The following is a 17500-nucleotide window of genomic DNA, read 5'->3' as shown; positions in this document are numbered from 1 at the left end:
GTAATGTAGAGGTGCGTGTATACATGGAACAATTGTGCCTTTTTGATGGAAATATGGAGGTGGCTCTTAAAAGAGCCTTTGGGGGATTTTGGAGTTCAGGTCATCCTCATTTATGCGCGCTCTCCGCGAATACGGCGGGCCAGCTGGATGTCCTTGGGCATGATGGTCACCCGCTTGGCGTGGATGGCGCACAGGTTGGTGTCCTCGAACAGGCCGACCAGGTAAGCCTCGCTAGCCTCCTGCAGGGCCATCACAGCGGAACTCTGGAAGCGCAGGTCGGTCTTGAAGTCCTGGGCGATTTCTCGCACCAGGCGCTGGAAGGGCAGCTTGCGGATGAGCAGCTCAGTGGACTTCTGGTAACGACGGATCTCTCTCAGAGCCACGGTGCCGGGCCTGTAACGGTGAGGCTTCTTCACACCGCCGGTGGCCGGGGCACTCTTGCGAGCAGCCTTAGTGGCGAGCTGCTTCCTGGGGGCTTTGCCACCGGTGGATTTGCGAGCGGTTTGCTTGGTTCTGGCCATGGCGCTTCTCTGACAGTCGGGAGTATAGCCTCGAAATGCCTATGTGAAGTTTATAAAGCCGGCAGTGGCGCCTGCTGATTGGACACCATCTCCCCACCACCCCGATTGGCCCGTTGCGCAGGCCTCCTCCGTTGGCCATTGGACGGGAGGCCCGGCCTCTCCAAAATTCAAACTCCCGGTGCGCGCGCGCAATAGGACGCCGCCGGCCCTTTACGCATAATAATAGTCGCCAAAGTCAAGAGTGACATCTTTATAGGCACGTTGTAATCTAATGCTAGCCTGCTATGGCAAACGAGGCCTAGTAGGTGTTGTTGTTCATGGAAGGCTTCATGTGGGCACAGAATGTCGAAATAGTTGTGTATACACCCACTCAATGTGTAGCGGTCATAGAAAGGTACTTTGCGCTTTTGGAGAGCTAGGTGGTTGGCTCTTAAAAGAGCCTTTGGGGGTTGAGTAGTCAAGTTGAAGTCGCAGTAGCGAATTTACTTGGCTTTGACTGCCTTCTCGGTCTTCTTGGGGAGTAGCACTGCCTGGATGTTGGGCAACACACCACCCTGAGCGATGGTCACACCGCCGAGCAGTTTGTTCAGTTCCTCGTCGTTACGGACGGCCAGCTGCAGGTGACGGGGGATGATACGAGTCTTCTTGTTGTCACGGGCAGCGTTGCCGGCCAACTCCAGGATCTCAGCAGTCAGGTACTCGAGCACGGCGGCCAGGTAGACTGGTGCGCCAGCGCCCACACGCTCGGCGTAGTTGCCTTTGCGCAGTAGCCTGTGCACACGGCCCACGGGGAACTGGAGCCCGGCACGGGATGAACGGGTCTTTGCCTTCGCCCTGGCCTTGCCTCCGGTTTTGCCTCTTCCGCTCATATTGGTATCTTGAGAAAGTCACAGAAAGTCTGAATGAGCCGCTCGCCACTTCGAGAGCCGTACTTATACCTCGCCACAAGAGGCAACGATTGGCCACCGGGCCGGTGTGGCCTTATCCAATTGGAGCGAGGGACAGACAGACAGACAGCCCTAAGCCGGTTCCCACCCACAGGCAGCGAGTGAGAGGCTACTTTGTGTCCCTCCGACTTTGTTACTTTGTGTCATTTCGCGTGAGCGCCAAAATGTCCGACATGAAATCGATTAGTTACCGGAGTGTAACTCCAGTTCTATGAGTGGAGCGGAGCCCCATAGGGGAGCTATGCTCCTAGTGGTTTACCCTCTGCCCTAAGGCAGATGCAGCCTGAAGCAAAATTATGCACACACCTACAGCCAATAGGAGTACAGGTGTCCCTATATAAGGAACCCCGTTCCCTCAATCTGCCTCCCGAGATATTATCGATTAGTTACCGGAGTGTAACTCCAGTTCTATGAGTGGAGCGGAGCCCCATAGGGGAGCTATGCTCCTAGTGGTTTACCCTCTGCCCTAAGGCAGATGCAGCCTGAAGCAAAATTATGCACACACCTACAGCCAATAGGAGTACAGGTGTCCCTATATAAGGAACCCCGTTCCCTCAATCTGCCTCCCGAGATATTATCTTCAGCGAGACTAGAGAGGGTCGGTAGGGCCTTAAGTCCTATGGGGCTCCGCTCCACTCATAGAACTGGAGTTACACTCCGGTAACTAATCGTTCTATATCGTGGAGCTCCGCCCCATAGGGGAGCTATGCTCCTAGTGGTTTAAGGCGGAGCGAAACGCTCCAAAATGTACTCCCTGCCGAGCCTAACACTTCCCATTAAAAAATGAAAAGGTCAAGCCCAGCAATGGCTGCAACCAATTCCCGCAGTACTGCGACTAAAAACCCATCAGGGCGTCACAATATACCGCGTCATCGGTTATAGACCCGCCCCATCTAGCTCAATGACAATGTCAATGGCTATTGGGCAGATCAATAGAATAGACGCCGTGCTAATCTGACTAGCAGATAGCCGTGCCTCAATATTCTATGGAACAAAATATACCAGTCATACTAAACTGAACCTCAGATAGATGACCTCACATTCTATCCACTCAATACATGTTTCTATATGCTGACACTGTCAGCCAGGAGACATGCCACAGAATATGCTCTTCATCCGAAGCGGACCTGATAGAGACCAGTCTATCATCCTGCTTCTCCCTCCTCTACCTCAAGATTCCCCTTCAGCTGTGCTGAGTGCAATCGAGATTGGAGTTTAAAAGGCTTATTCTTGACATAAGTCTTCCTAACCAGAGCGGACCTGATTGGAACCTGTCCAAGGTCCTGCTCTGTCCTCCTTTTCTAGCTCAAGAACGCCTTTCAGCTCTGCTGAAATTCGATCGAACAAAAGAGTTAGAAAACATGTCCATAATATGTTACTTCTAATAAAAGCGGACTTATGAACTTATTCACAATCCTGCTTTCTTTCTCTATTCTGCTCATGATCTCCCTTCAGCCACGCTGAGTACAGACCGAGCCAAAGAGTTAGAAGACATATCCAACAGATAGAAAACGGATAAAAGGAGACGGTGTCGACCATGACGCTGCTCTACAAATATCCTCTACCTCTGTTCCTCTGAAAAGAGCAGTAGAAGCTGCTACTCCACGAGTGGAGTGCGCTCTAATACCCTGAGGCGGTTGTTGCCCCGCCGCCTCGTACGCCGTCTCAATGCCTTCACAAAGCCAATGAGACAAACGCTGTTTTGAAAGTGGTCTACCCAATGCAGCCGCACCGTGACACACAAACAGCTGAGGCGATGACCTAACCGCCGCTGTGCGCCTAACGTAACACGCCAAAGCGCGTACTGGGCACAGACAGTGAAGCTTTTCCTCACTCCTCTCCCCATGGGGAGGGGGATGAAAAGCCCACAATTCCACGATCTGCGATCTATATGCACTGTTAATAACCTTCGGCACAAATGCCGGGTTAGGACGTAACACCGCTCTGCTCAAATCGCCATTAATGGCAAGGCAGTCGGGTCTCGTCGACAGTGCACACAAATCGCTGACTCGTTTAGCAGTAGTCAAGGTGAGCAACAGCGCCGTCTTGATAGACAGCATCTTGAGGGGTATTTGATTCAATGGCTCGAACGGCGACTTACATAGCGCTTCGAGAACCAATGCCAAATCCCACTTGGGCAGCGTAGCTCTAGGTCTTGGCCTAAGCCGTTGCGTTCCCAATAGGAAACGTTTCACTAAAGGGTGACTGAAAACACTTTTTCCGTTAAAACCTTCATGACCAGCTGAAATTGCCGCTGCAAACACTCGAATAGTGGAGGGCGATTTCTGCTTATCAAACATAGACTGTAGGAATGAGAGCACACTCTCTACCTGACAGCTCATGGGGTCCACGTCCTGTGTATCACACCATCGTGAGAAAACGTTCCATCTGCTGGTATACACCCTAGAAGTGGAACCGGCTCTTGCGCCCTGTATTGTTCTGATCACTGCATCAGACAACCCACGGCGCTTTAACCTGTCCCATTCAGGAACCAAGCCTTCAGTGGTTGGCCGATTATGGGCCATTGCCCTATCGAGCCTCCCGCCTGAGTCAACGCGTCTCGTTGATGTGGAATTGGCCAGGGTGGCGCAATCAACATCTGACTCATCTCTGCAAACCACGGAGCCCCCGGGCGATCGGGCGCTATCAGTATCACTGACAGCTCCTCTGACCTCACCCTGGCTAGCAGTGGGAGAATGCAAGACAGCGGAGGGAATGCATACAGGAGAACTTTCGGCCACAGGTAGTGCGCGAATGCGTCTCTTCCCAATGGCGGTTCGTCCTGGTTTCTCAGAGAGAACCATAGGGGACACTGCGCGTTCACACGTGACGCGGACAGGTCCACCTCGGCTCTCCCGAATTGTTCCCAAATCTGTAGAACAATGTCCGGGTGCAGACACCACTCGTCGTCTCGAGGACCCCCTCTTGACATGAGGTCTGCCCCTACGTTCAAGTAGCCCGGAATGTGTGCTGCTCTCAACGAGCGAAGGTGCTTGTGAGCCCACAGCCACAATTCCACTGCCGCCCGATGAAGGGCAGGAGACCTGACCCCTCCCTGGCGGTTTATGTGAGCTACTGTGGTTCGGTTGTCTGACCAGACCAACACATCGCGACCCCGAAGGGTAGACGCGAAGTGGGTCAAGACCAGTCGCACCGTTTCCAACTCTAGGAGGTTGATGTGACGACCTGATTGAGGCCATGCACCTCCTATCGCTTGAGACTGACATGTCCCTCCCCATCCAGTCAGAGAGGCATCTGTAAACACTGGAATGTAGGATGACACCTTGCCCATCGGGACTCCGTGCGTGAGAACGCACGGGTTCCGCCAATAGTCCAGGTCTGCTCTTAGCGAGAGAGGAACCACCACCAACCGATGACGTTGACGCACTGGGTCTAGTCTTAGTTGGGCGAACCACCGCTGTGCTTTGCGCATGTGCAGAAGCCCTAGCGGGACCACAGAGTGGGCTGCCGACATGAGACCCAAAAGTGACATGATCGATAGCGCCGTTACTGTGTGATTCGGACGACACTTCCTCAGGGCTAGTAACAATGCTGCCCTTCGAGGGTCCGAAATTCGCGCCCTCATCATTACAGTGTCTAGCTGTAGTCCCAGGTAGACAATCTGATGACTGGGCCAGGGTGCGCTCTTTTTCCAATTCACAGCAAACCCCAGACGCGTGAGATGAATCACTGTCTGTGTCGTGTGTGTGAACGCCAGCTCTGCTGACGGGGCGAGAATCAGCAGGTCGTCTAGGTAGGCTAATAGCCTTATCCCTTGACGACGCAGCGGTTCCAATGCCGCCTCCACACATTTGGAAAACGTTCGAGGTGCCAGGGCGTACCCAAACGGCATCCTCGTGAACTCTTACGCCACCCCTTGAAAGGCGAACCGCAGAAACTTTCTGTGGCGCGATTGTATCGGCACATGAAAGTACGCGTCCTTTAGGTCTATGCTTGTACAAAAATCTCCCTTCTGAACACATTCCAGTAGGCGTTTTGTCGTCAGCATTCGGAAGGGCCGTTTGGTTATGCTCTCGTTGAGAATGCGTAAATCCAAAATCGGCCTCACTCCCCCCGTCTTTTTTGGCACTAGGAAATAGGGCGAGTAAAGCCCCTTGTTCCTTTGCTCTCGGGGAACTACTGTGACCGCCTCCTTCGCCAAAAGTTCCGTAATCTCTGATCTCAGAGCGGCTACTTTGTCTGGCGTTTTCATCACCGTTTCCACCACTCCCTTGAACGGGGGTGGGGTCCGATGGAATTGGAGGGCATAACCCTTCTCTAACGTCTGTTCTAGCCAGCGTGAGAGGGTACAGCTTCGACGCCACTGCCAGCAATGCAGAGACAGCGGGTGCGCACGAAGCTGTGGTGCGTCCAGTAGGAAGGACCTGTATTCCTCTATGGCCCTCGCCGCCGCTATTCCCCAGCACTGGGTTGGTGGAATAGCCCAAGTCGGGCCCCCCTTGAAAGGGAGAGGATACGTCAGCTCGTTCTGGGTGAGTCGGGGGCTTTGATACGTTGGTTACGACCGTAACTCCAGTAATCTTGCCCTCCAGGAACGCAGCACGGGTCTGAACTGCGCTGTCTGAGGTACTGGCCTGAGACAGAGCGCTCTGCCCGGAAAGCGATTGCGTCATCATGTCATTGTCTGACTGAGACTGCCGCTTAACATGAGACTCATCCTTTACAGAATTCAATAGAATCTGAAAGGTGTGATCTCTGACTGACACCACACGGTGGTGCCACAATGCCTCTTTACTGGTCTTAGGCGACTGTTCAACGACACACTCAATATGTGGTGAGCTGCGCTCATAGCCATGGGCATTGACACGTTCAGAATAATTCGGAGGCGTCCATACCTTGGTTATACCTGTAACCCTGGTATTCCCGCTCTCCGTGAACGTCGCACGGGTCTGATCTGCGCTGACTGAGGCATTAGCCTGCAGCAAGGCGTCATTCCCGGCTAGCGGCTGCGTCTTCATGTCACATTGGGACAGAGACAGCTGCCTGCTGAATGTGAGGTATCCTGAGATAAGCCAAGACGGTGTCTTGGTATCTTTCCTCCCTTCACCTCCTGTGTGCGTTCAGCTCTGCACCTCTGGTGGGCTGAACTACGCTCAGTGTGGTGAGTATTAGCGCGTTCAGAAAGAAGTGGGGGCGCCGATACACTGGGAAACTTCGTCACCGTGGTAATCGGGCCCTCCGTGAACGCAGCATGGGTCTGAATCGCACTAACCGAGACCTTAGTCTGCGATAGTGCGCCATCCCCAACTAGCGGCTGCGTCATCATGTCTCCTGACTGAGACTGCAGCCTGCTATGAGAGGCACTCACTACAGTACTCCTTGGAGTCTGTAATGTGAGTTCTCTTTGAGATAAACCAAGACGGCGTCTAGGTATTATTCCTCCTTTCACCTCCTGTGTGCGTTCAGCTCTGCACCCCTGGTGGGCTGAACTACACTCAGTGTGGTGAGCCTGGGCGCGTTCAGGAAAAGGTGGGGGCGCCGATACACTGGGCACCTTCGTGACCGTGGTAATCGGGCCCTTCTTGAACGCAGCATGGGTCTGGGTCGTACTAACAGAGACCTTAGTCTGTGATAGTGCGCCACCCCCAATGTGGTTATTATCAGCGCGTTCTGAGAGAAACGGGGGCGCCGATACGTGGTTACGCCCGTAACCGTAGTAATCAGGCCCTCCGTGAACGCAGCACGGGTCTGAACTGCACTGACTGAGGCGTTAGCCTGAGACAGAGCGCCGTCCCGGATAGCGGTCGCGTCATCATGCCATTATCTGGCTGAGACTGCAGCCTGCTATGTGAGACACTCACTACGGCACTCCTAGGAGTCTGTAAAGTGAGGTCCTATAAGGTACACTTAATACCTTTTATATACCTGCCTTATGTGTGCATTCAGCAACGCACCATGGTGGGCTGAGCTGCACTCATAGTGGTAAGAGAGAGAGCGAGAGTGAGGAAGGTCGAACGCTCTCGGATGTATTATGGAAAAGGGGGCTCTTTCTTGACAGTGTCAAGTAGAGCCAACTCTTTATTACACACATCAACAAAAAACATTCTCCTCCATACACTCAACGGTAGAGTGGGGGGGGACAGTGGGCTCGGTCACAGCAGGCGCTGTGCCGTCTTCCGTTCTCTCCCCCTCGCCTGTCATAAACGGCGTCTCTTCTGGCCGCCCTTCGGGTGATGCCAGGATGACGCTTTAATGACCTCTCTCGCCGGCACCTCTGGCGCTGCAGGGGGGGGGCGAGGCCCGCTCCCTTGCTGCTGGAGGCCGCCGTCTGACGCCAAGCTGTAGCGAGAGTAACGGCCGCCCTTCCTCATATCCACTTCCGGGTTGGAGGGAATGGGGGGCAGCTTAATCTCCCGCTGTTTAGCAGCCCACTCAATGAGACCTGAGAATTCAGGCACAGAGAGGCTGTGGCGTCATCATCCAGGGATGTAATGACCTCACAATTTCCCGAAGGAAAAGGGGTGTTAAACATCTGGGTCAGTGTAATGAATTGTTCCAATAGAATATTCATTTCTTCCCCAATAGCCCTGTCATCTCCTGAGTCAGTGCCCTCAGATGATGCCTCAGCTGAGACTAACACTGATAGCACATCCTCAAGAGGAATATCCTCCCTAAAAATGCCCAATGCTGCTTCCACTCCTTCAAAAAAGGAGGGCGCAGCTGGCGCATAGTGGGGGATTGATGAAGCTGTCCCTGGCGTGCTGTGCCTCTCAACCCACGAAACAGTGTCGGGGGGGGTCGACAGCCGCCAAGGGGAACAGCGACATTGAGCTCTGAAAAGAGCTTTTGTTAAATGCTTACCTTGGATAAGCTAGGTGTGCTCATTGTAGGAAGACGTTGATGGCTGGATATCAACGACGAGATCTTCCTGAGTCTTCTATGGCTTCTTCAATTCTAGTCCAGTCGCTGAAGATAATGGGAGGCAGATTGAGGGAACGGGGTTCCTTATATAGGGACACCTGTACTCCTATTGGCTGTAGGTGTGTGCATAATTTTGCTTCAGGCTGCATCTGCCTTAGGGCAGAGGGTAAACCACTAGGAGCATAGCTCCCCTATGGGGCGGAGCTCCACGATATAGAACCTCACATTATTTCTCTCCAAATGGGAAACAAACAGCTGGTGAGGGTGCACTCTTGAGTTTGAAATCGAAGCCACTATAGTATTGTTATTACATGGCACTTGTAACACATCACAGCAGCCTGCCTCTGAACGGGAATAGCCCAGTGGCTCATATATAAATATGGCTGTTGAGGGTGCACTCGTGAGTTTGAATTCGAAGCCACTATAGTATTGTTATTACATGGCACTTGTAACACATCACAGCAGCCTGCCTCTGAACGGGAATAGCCCAGTGGCTCATATACAAATGGCTGGTGAGGGTGCACTCGTGAGGTCGAATTTCTAAGCCATTTTGGCCCTCTATTATATTCCTCTCCCTTCGCACACACCCAGAGTGGGACGATGTTGTGTGCGTAAAAGTAGCCTAGTGTGCGTAATTTCTTTTTCACGACAGATAGTACATGGAAATCAATGCGCTTTCTATGGAAAGAGGTGGGTGGCTCTTAAAAGAGCCTTTTGTGGTACAACATGTGTCGAGTAGAACACTGTTTGTAATAGGTTTACTTCTTCTTGGGGGCTGCCTTCTTGGCCTTGGCTGCCTTGGGCTTGGCGGCTTTGGGCTTGGCTGCCTTTGTAGCCTTCTTGGGGCTCTTGGCCGCCTTCTTGGCCGCTGCGGCGGGCTTCTTCACCTTCTTGGGGCTCTTGGCGGCCTTTTTGGGTGTAGCGGGCTTCTTGGCCTTCTTGGGGGACTTCTTTGCGGCGACGGCCTTCTTGGCTGCTACCTTCTTGGGCTTCTTCGCCGCGGCGGGCTTCTTGGCGGCCACCTTCTTTACTTTGGGAACTGCGGTTTTCTTGGCGGGCTTCTTTGCCTCGACGGCTTTCTTGTTGAGCTTGAAGGAGCCGGATGCACCGGTGCCCTTGGTCTGGACCAGGGTGCCCTTGGTGACGAGGCTCTTGACTGCGATCTTGACGCGGGAGTTGTTCTTCTCCACGTCGTAGCCGCCTGCCGCCAGCGTCTTCTTGAGCGCGGCCAGGGACACGCCGCTCCTCTCCTTGGAGGCGGTCACAGCCTTGACGATGAGTTCTCCTACGCTGGGTCCCGCTTTCTTGGGCTTGGCTGCTGCCTTCTTCTTGGGTGCCTTGGCCGGCGCTGCGGCTGCGGGTGCTGGTGCGACTTCTGCCATGTCTGTCTGTCTGTCTGTCTGTCGTTTGGTCCGGTACACACACACACACACACGGTCTGCGAGGAGTAGTTTGCTGTAGACGCTGCTCTGCGCTATTGAAGCTCCACACCGAGCAGGGGGCTGGCCTTAAACGCGACATGAGAACCATGTAGACTCAAGGCAACCAGCTCGGCTTCTCTGGGCTGGCCAAATGCTCTTTCACTTGTGTTTTCTGTTCGCCTATATCGGCCCGAAAGTCACCGACGGAGCCGTGTTTTTGGTCCAAAAGCGAACGGCCCAGCGAGCAGACTTGTCTCCGTTCAGAATAAAGTAATGTGGGCCGCGGAAGGGCCGTGCATTTTGTTGCGGCTCGCTCAAAACCTCACCGTTCGACTGTCGGGTGGAGCGGTGCGCACTGGTTTTCCTGTGCTATTTGTCTCCTAAATGGCCTAAAAGTGCATCCGATTGCGAGCAGCACTTGTTGTGTAGTGAGCCGAGATGTCTGGCAAGGGAATCAAATGGTTTGGGGTCCCCTGATGTGGTCAGGGGTGTTTTAAAGAAGCGCTCTTTTGGGGACCTTAAAACACATGCACCTGTGAGGCCTGGCTGAGACTAGTGTTGTACCTCAAGTTTCAGGTTGTATTCGTCATATGTACAGGATCCACATGGTATAAACAGTCCTACGACATGCTTACTTGCACTATGTGTGTGTGTGTGTTATTGTATTAGTACTTTTTGTGCACTGGCAGTGTGAGTGTTGTTGTTGTTGTATTTGTAGCCTACTATTTCTACACAGTGAGATTGTGTGTTGTCTTCTGGTAGGTAGGTAGGTAGGTAGGTAGGTTGGCTGTCTCTACTAATATATTGTTCACCTGCTTGACTCCGCAGCGTGACTCGCCTCGGTCTTTGTGTCTGTGGGTCTTGGTGTCTGGCTGGCGCTATGGAGGCTGGCGCCCCATGGGTCATGGCGCGTTGATATAGGCCTAGATAGAGGGAGTCTCTCTCTCTGTCTGTCTCTCTCTCTCTCTCTCCCCCCAAGTGGGACAAGGGCTGCATATGTGGTTGGACTGGGAGAAGAATCCCAGCAGGTGCATGTGGGTCAGAAGGTTGATTGCGGCCTCTTTTCTTTTCCTTGTTGTATATATGTATGGGGCGGCAGGTAGCTTAGTGGTTAAGAGTGGTTAAGAGCGTTGTGCCAGTAACCGAAAGGTGGCTGGTTCTAATCCCCGAGGCGACTAGGTGAAAAATCTGTCGATGTGCCCTTGAGCAAGGCACTTAACCCTAATTGCTCATGTAAGTCGCTCTGGATAAGAGTGTCTGCTAAATGACTAAAATGTAAATGTATAGGCTATCCCCAAGGTAGTCATTGGGATCCGCTGCTGCTCCAACGACTATCGCAAGGGCCGCCCGCTCGCTCACTGTGTTATACTGTGACTTGGCCTACAGACACATTCATATCCTCACGTGGAAGCAACTGCCTTAGCTGGTAGAGCACGGCGCTTGTAACGCCAAGGTAGTGGGTTCGATCCCCGGGACCACCCATACACAAAAATGTATGCACGCATGACTGTAAGTCGCTTTGGATAAAAGCGTCTGCTAAATGGCATATTATATTATTATATTTATCCTGTTGCCTCATGAGGGTAGTAGGAAGGAAAATACACTATGTGCCTCAAATGTACTACACTTTACATGGACATTTTGAGTCATGTAGCAGACGATCTTATCCAGAGCCACTTACAGTTAAGTGTGTGCCTACATTTTCATACTGGCCCCCCTTGGGAAACGAACCCGCAACCCTGGCGTTGCAAGCGCAGTGCTCTACCAACTGAGCTACAGGGGACTATATATGTATGATGCGACCTGGACCGGAAATGACCCGTTGGCAATAAGGGCTACGTATATATATATATATATATATATGCCTACTCCTATTCTTCCTAGACGGGATTATTCACCCCCTTTTTATTCTTGCCATTATCGTTCTCATTCACATCATTAGGGTATAGTCCAATGATGGAGCGTCCATTCTCCCCGTCCGTGTCCTACCGATTCAGGAAGTCGACTCAAAATGACTATCCGCTCATTAAACGACAAAAGGCATTTCTTTCCATTCAAACCCAACAGACTGCTTTTTTTATTTACACCCTTTGTCAAATGGTGCCATTTTTCATTGCCTTCACCTGGAATGGAGGCCGACAAACATGGGTTACTATTCAGCGTGCAAAGACAACAAAAAAGGCGCGCTAAACCCCTACGCTGGAACGGGCGGGGGAAATGATACAATGTAGCCGTTCTCCGAGCCGGCGCGCGCCGCCCATTAAACAATGATACAATGTAACGCAGCCTACCTGCGCATTCATTCGGTGGCGATGGAAATGCTCTTTTTACTGACAGAGTGGGTGGCTCTTAAAAGAGCCTTTGGGTTAGTAGAGCAGTCCAAATGCGCTGTTTACTTGGAGCTGGTGTACTTGGTTACGGCCTTGGTGCCCTCGGACACGGCGTGTTTGGCAAGTTCACCGGGGAGTAGCAGGCGCACGGCGGTCTGGATCTCCCTAGAGGTGATGGTAGAACGCTTGTTGTAGTGGGCCAGGCGAGAGGACTCTCCGGCGATACGCTCGAAGATGTCGTTCACGAACGAGTTCATGATTCCCATGGCCTTGGAGGAGATGCCGGTGTCGGGGTGGACCTGCTTCAGGACCTTGTACACGTAGATGGCGTAACTCTCCTTCCTGGACTTTCTGCGCTTCTTGCCGCCCTTCCCTGCGGTCTTGGTGACGGCTTTCTTGGAGCCCTTCTTGGGCGCTGACTTTGCTGGCTCGGGCATGATGATGTCTCGTTGCTTCTCAGAAACGAATGAGGGGGTGAAGGGCGCTTACCCGTCTTATGAAGAGGAAGCTAATCAAAGTCGGCGGCCGTGGACACTCCCCTGCTTGCTCGTAGGCGCCCCTGCTATTTGCCCAGTGGAGCTCTAGCGCTCAAAAGAGCCTTCCGCTCAGAGGCTAGCTTCCCGAACAAAGACAATTGAGGGCGCGCGCGCGGGTCCTCACCCCCTCCCTCCTCTCTATAGCCTATGCTCTGTGACCGATGGGGAATTGTGTGTTTCAAAAGGGGGGCCTGAATAGTTGTCCGAATGGCACGATTGTTGTGCCACATAATGCTGGTGATAGAATTGCCCACGTTGGCACCGTCAGACATAGGGCTCCCATTTTGGACTGTGTGTGTGTGTGTGTGTGTGTGTGTGCGCGCGCGCGAACGCTGTCCCCCTCTTTTCGAGCCACATCTACCGACGGGTGGTGGTTTTATGTTGTCCAAATGCCACTATTGCTTGACCCAAAATAACAACGTCACTACACTTTGCCACTGTCAGATATAGGCCTCCCTCTGTGCGCTAAAACGGGAAGGGACATTAGAATCCGCTATTTAATACTCCCTGTCCACTCGAAGTGGCTCATACTTTCCTATCAAATAGCATACGGAAGAAAAGAAAAAAACACTATATGGAATGGGCCCTTTTGAAGCGGATGTGGGTGGCTCTTAAAAGAGCCTTTGGGTTCGAGTCGGGGTGTTGAGGTTCCGAAGAGAGTGCGTTTAACCGCCGAAACCGTACAGGGTGCGTCCCTGTCGTTTCAGAGCGTAGACCACGTCCATGGCGGTAACGGTCTTCCTCTTGGCGTGCTCGGTGTAGGTGACTGCGTCACGGATCACGTTCTCCAGGAACACCTTTAGGACACCGCGGGTCTCCTCATAGATCAGACCGGAAATACGCTTCACGCCGCCGCGGCGAGCCAGACGTCGGATAGCGGGTTTGGTGATTCCCTGGATGTTATCGCGGAGAACTTTTCGGTGACGCTTGGCGCCTCCTTTTCCAAGTCCCTTGCCGCCTTTGCCTCTTCCAGACATGGTGTGTTCGCTAGTTGAGTTCAAGTGAATGAATGACTTCAGCGCCGGTGCGTGGTGCGCTATTATCTGCGTTTGGTCGACCTGATTGAGGCCATCGGCACAGAAAGCGCGCCTCTGTGATATGTTCGGAGGCGTTGCAAAGGGGAGGGCGCTCGTTCTAGGGGACTAGGGAGGAGCGATTACAAAGGTGACGTGAAAGCAACTACCGTGCGCGGGAAACATACTCCAATACTGATATAGGCTATGTGGAACACAAGGCCAAACGGTGACAACTGGGAGATCAGCTAGTACACTGTGTCCCTGTCCTCATATTGTTGTTGTTGTTGTTGTTGTTGTTGTTGTTGTTGTTGTTGTTGTTGTTGTTGTTGTTGTTGCACCTGATTTTACTCATTGAGGACTTGCTAATTAGGTGACAGGTTGTTCAGTCAGCTGTGGCTCTCCAGGGCTACAAGAAAAATGGGTATTGTTGGGGGTAGGCTACTCTACCGCTGGAGTTGGGAAACACTGACCTAGTAGGATGAGTCTGTTTAGCTATGGAAGGACGTGTCGTATTGACTGTCATTAATAAACATCACTCTTCTTCTTTCTTCTCTAGACACCACTCGGCCTGACAGTAAGGGGGCCAAGAGGACCTGGGGTGCGGATGGGAGGGGTGGTGATCCCTCTGCAAGCTGGAGCGTTTACAAAATAGTTGTCATCATCCTTATGCCTAATGTGTGTTGCAGCCAAACAGCACACACTGTTTGTGTGACTCCCTGACATTACGCAATGATGTAAGCACATTTGGGAATGTCTTCCATATTGTTGCATAAAGACGACCGTGTGCATAAACTGTGAGACCGAGAGTGGCGTACCTTTACCCACACACACACACCCACACACACACACACACACACACACACAATGAAGGGATTGATTTCCTACGCATACAGAGGTGATAGTGATGTGCCAATATTGTATGGTACCTTTCTTAGCAAACCAATAATAAAGCTTCTTATAATGGAATTATTGTTATGATGTTGATCATTTGTATTGCCGCAGGATAGCCTCAGATGTGTCGTCAAAGAAAGGCCACAGAAAGAGGGCCCGTCTCAACTGTTCATTTCAAAAGGGACAAATTGGGGGGGTGCACTGATGCCTTAAGGGCCCAAGAGCACAGACTGCCACTTTATCATTCAGTGCAGTTGAACATCTCACATTTGACTAGCTTTCATAGGACAACTTATTGTTGCCATAATTGTCTCTTACCTGTACTTACTGGCTGCCGGCCCTCGGTGGAGTATATCGAGGAACAGAGGGTGCCTTTTAGGATAAGGACTAACAAGGTTTTGACTAGGTGGGATACAGCTACGACCGGAAGTGACTTTTCCCTAGCAGTTTAGGCTAATTAGGCTAGAGTGCAGATACTTGACATGTACAGTACAACAACAAATCACAGAGGGCCTGTTACCACACCCTATAGGCTTGAACATCATAATATCACAATATATAATAATACTCATACATAATAATCGAAAATCACCTTTGACTACAGTGACATTGGTAGTAAGTAGGCTACAGTATAATGGATAGCTACCCAACTGGGACAGAAAGTGGAAATTGAAGGGGGACACGCAGTGAGCAAAACTCCTAACGACATAAAAACACAGACACTTCAGTGGAACGCACAGGGCTAGACGGGAAGGAAGACGTGGAGAAGGACTATTGAAGAGGAGATGAAGAACACCGGAAGCATCGAGTGAAGAAATGGGCCCGGAACAGGGTTAGGCCGAGATGCACTGTTGACGCCCTATCCTTCATTTAGGACCTCAAAGAAATGAGTCAACTCCTATAGGGACTATTTTCACCGCCACCTGCTGGACCAGAGGTCATGTGGCCAACACTCTGCTTGAGATCATTAAGAGCTATAAGGAGTCCATCAACTACCTGGTCAGTCAAGTCATATAGGGGGGGATTTCATGGCCACCTGCTGGAGCAGAAGTCATGTTTGCCAACACTGGCCTTAAAATCATTAGGAGCTATAAGGAATAAATCAACTCATCATTCAAGTCATATAGGGAGGGATCTTAGCACCACCTGCTGGATCAGAAGTACCCTTCACTGTAGGCACAAGAGAGCCATCATCTCTCAACCGGTGCAATTTCCATAAGTATGTGGTAATAAAACAAACAACGACAGCTCCTCATATAGGCAGTGGTTTCAAAACTCTAAGCGCGTGTTCAAGTAGAGCACACCAAATCATACATGTACTTGTTCATCACACTGAATCAGTGTTTAATCTAGAAATACATGCCTCGCGTTGCAATACGTGTTCTTGTAAAGTCATTGCTTTCCACAATGCAATGCTCACATCACTTTCCGTGTGATATTGTTGGTCATTTGTTCAAATGTATTTGACTATGACTTCATCCGACTGCTCTGAATTCATAATAACCTCACGGTTTGGTGTTAACCTACCGATTTTCAACTGCTACTGCAGTAATTGCCTACTGCAGATTAGGAACGCTGTCATGAAAATGTATGCTTGGGAAGTGTTGCTCCTGAGTGGCGCAGTGGTCTAAGGCACTGCATCGCAGTGCTAACTGTGCCACTAGAGATCCTGGGTCGAATCCAGGCTCTGTCGCAGCCGGCCGCGACCCGGGAGACTCATGGGCGGCGCACAATTGGCCCAGCAGTCGTCCAGGGTAGGGGAGGGAATGGCCGGCAGGGATGTAGCTCAGTTGATGGCGAGCATGGCGTTTGCAATGCCAGCGTTGTGGGGTCGATTCCCACGGGGGGCCAGTATAAAAAAAAAAGTGTATTCACTAAACTGTAAGTCGCTCTGGATAAGAGCGTCTGCTAAATGACTAAAATGTAAATGTAAGTCTAAAATGAGGGTAACTCCCCTTAAGGTAAATGTCTGTGTTCTGAGTGGCAAAAAAATACTGATTTTTTCATAACATTTAGATATGTGCATACTGCCTGTCCTTAGGCAACCGCATTTAGAAGGGAAAGAAGTGGAACAAATGAATACTTTTCTTGCTCTTCAATCAAAACAAAAGCTTCACAAAGTGGTGCGTTTTGCCCCTAAATGACCCCTGAGGATTAGTGTGTTCTCATTTGTCAGTAATTGACCCTGACATACTCCCTTTAAATGGTACTATTTTAGGCAAACGTATACTGTAATGTACTACTATTATGATGATGACTATTATAATGTCACTTCACGGTAAGTAGAGCGAAATGCTGATATTGACAAGGTCAGAGATGTAAGGTATGTCACAAATGCATCCCCTATACCGTAAACGTGAATCCAAAAGGAAGTTGCTGGGGTCTATTGGATGGAGGGGTGTACTCAACTGTGCCTCAGAGAGAGGCACAGTTGAGTACTCACTCTCTCTCTCTCTCTCTCTTTCACTCTCTCTCTCTCTCTCTCTCACTCTCTCTCTCTCACTCACTCACTCACTCAGTCTCTCAGTCTCAGTCACTCACACTCTCTCTCTCTCATTCACTCACTCACTCACTCACTCACTCTCTCAGTCTCTCTCTCACTCACTCACTAACTCACTCACTCTCTCTCTCTCTCTCTCTCTCTCTCTCTCACTCACTCTCTCACTCACTCTCTCAGTCTCTCTCTCACTCACTCTCTCACTCTCTCTCAGTCTCTCTCTCACTCACTCACTCACTCTCTCAGTCTCTCAGTCTCTCTCTCTCTCTCTCTCTCTCAGTCTCTCTCTCACTCACTCACTCACTCTCTCAGTCTCTCAGTCTCTCTCTCTCACTCACCCCCTCACTCACTCTGTCAGTCTCTCTCTCTCTCACTCACTCTCTCTCTCTCACTCACTCACTCTCTCTCACTCACTCACTCTCTCAGTCTCTCAGGCTCACTCACTCACACTCTCTCTCT

At 51.3% G+C, this 17500-nt stretch overlaps 4 protein-coding genes across 4 annotated transcripts; all 4 read right to left on the bottom strand.

Annotated features, from left to right (window-relative positions):
- Positions 1–110: 110 nt before the first annotated feature.
- On the bottom strand, positions 111–521 carry LOC311117166 (histone H3.2; the record flags this gene model as incomplete). Its single annotated transcript, XM_084192145.1, has 1 exon — positions 111–521. The coding sequence occupies one exon, from the start codon at positions 519–521 to the stop codon at positions 111–113; it is 411 nt and encodes a 136-aa protein (XP_084048271.1).
- Positions 522–1003: 482 nt separating this feature from the next.
- Positions 1004–1390, bottom strand: LOC311117172 (histone H2A; the record flags this gene model as incomplete). Its single annotated transcript, XM_084192150.1, has 1 exon — positions 1004–1390. The coding sequence occupies one exon, from the start codon at positions 1388–1390 to the stop codon at positions 1004–1006; it is 387 nt and encodes a 128-aa protein (XP_084048276.1).
- A 7718-nt stretch (positions 1391–9108) lies between these two features.
- On the bottom strand, positions 9109–9732 carry LOC311117181 (histone H1; the record flags this gene model as incomplete). The annotated part of the gene is made up of 1 exon (XM_084192159.1): positions 9109–9732. The coding sequence occupies one exon, from the start codon at positions 9730–9732 to the stop codon at positions 9109–9111; it is 624 nt and encodes a 207-aa protein (XP_084048285.1).
- A 2431-nt stretch (positions 9733–12163) lies between these two features.
- On the bottom strand, positions 12164–12538 carry LOC311117163 (histone H2B; the record flags this gene model as incomplete). The annotated part of the gene is made up of 1 exon (XM_084192142.1): positions 12164–12538. One exon carries the CDS (start codon positions 12536–12538, stop codon positions 12164–12166), a length of 375 nt encoding a protein of 124 aa, XP_084048268.1.
- Positions 12539–17500: the final 4962 nt, after the last annotated feature.

Source organism: Coregonus lavaretus (genome assembly GCF_964263955.1).
Source record: "Coregonus lavaretus genome assembly, contig: HAP1_SCAFFOLD_2262, whole genome shotgun sequence".
In the NCBI taxonomy this organism is placed as follows: Eukaryota; Metazoa; Chordata; class Actinopteri; order Salmoniformes; family Salmonidae; genus Coregonus; species Coregonus lavaretus.
This window is presented reverse-complemented; position numbering and strand designations above follow the sequence as displayed.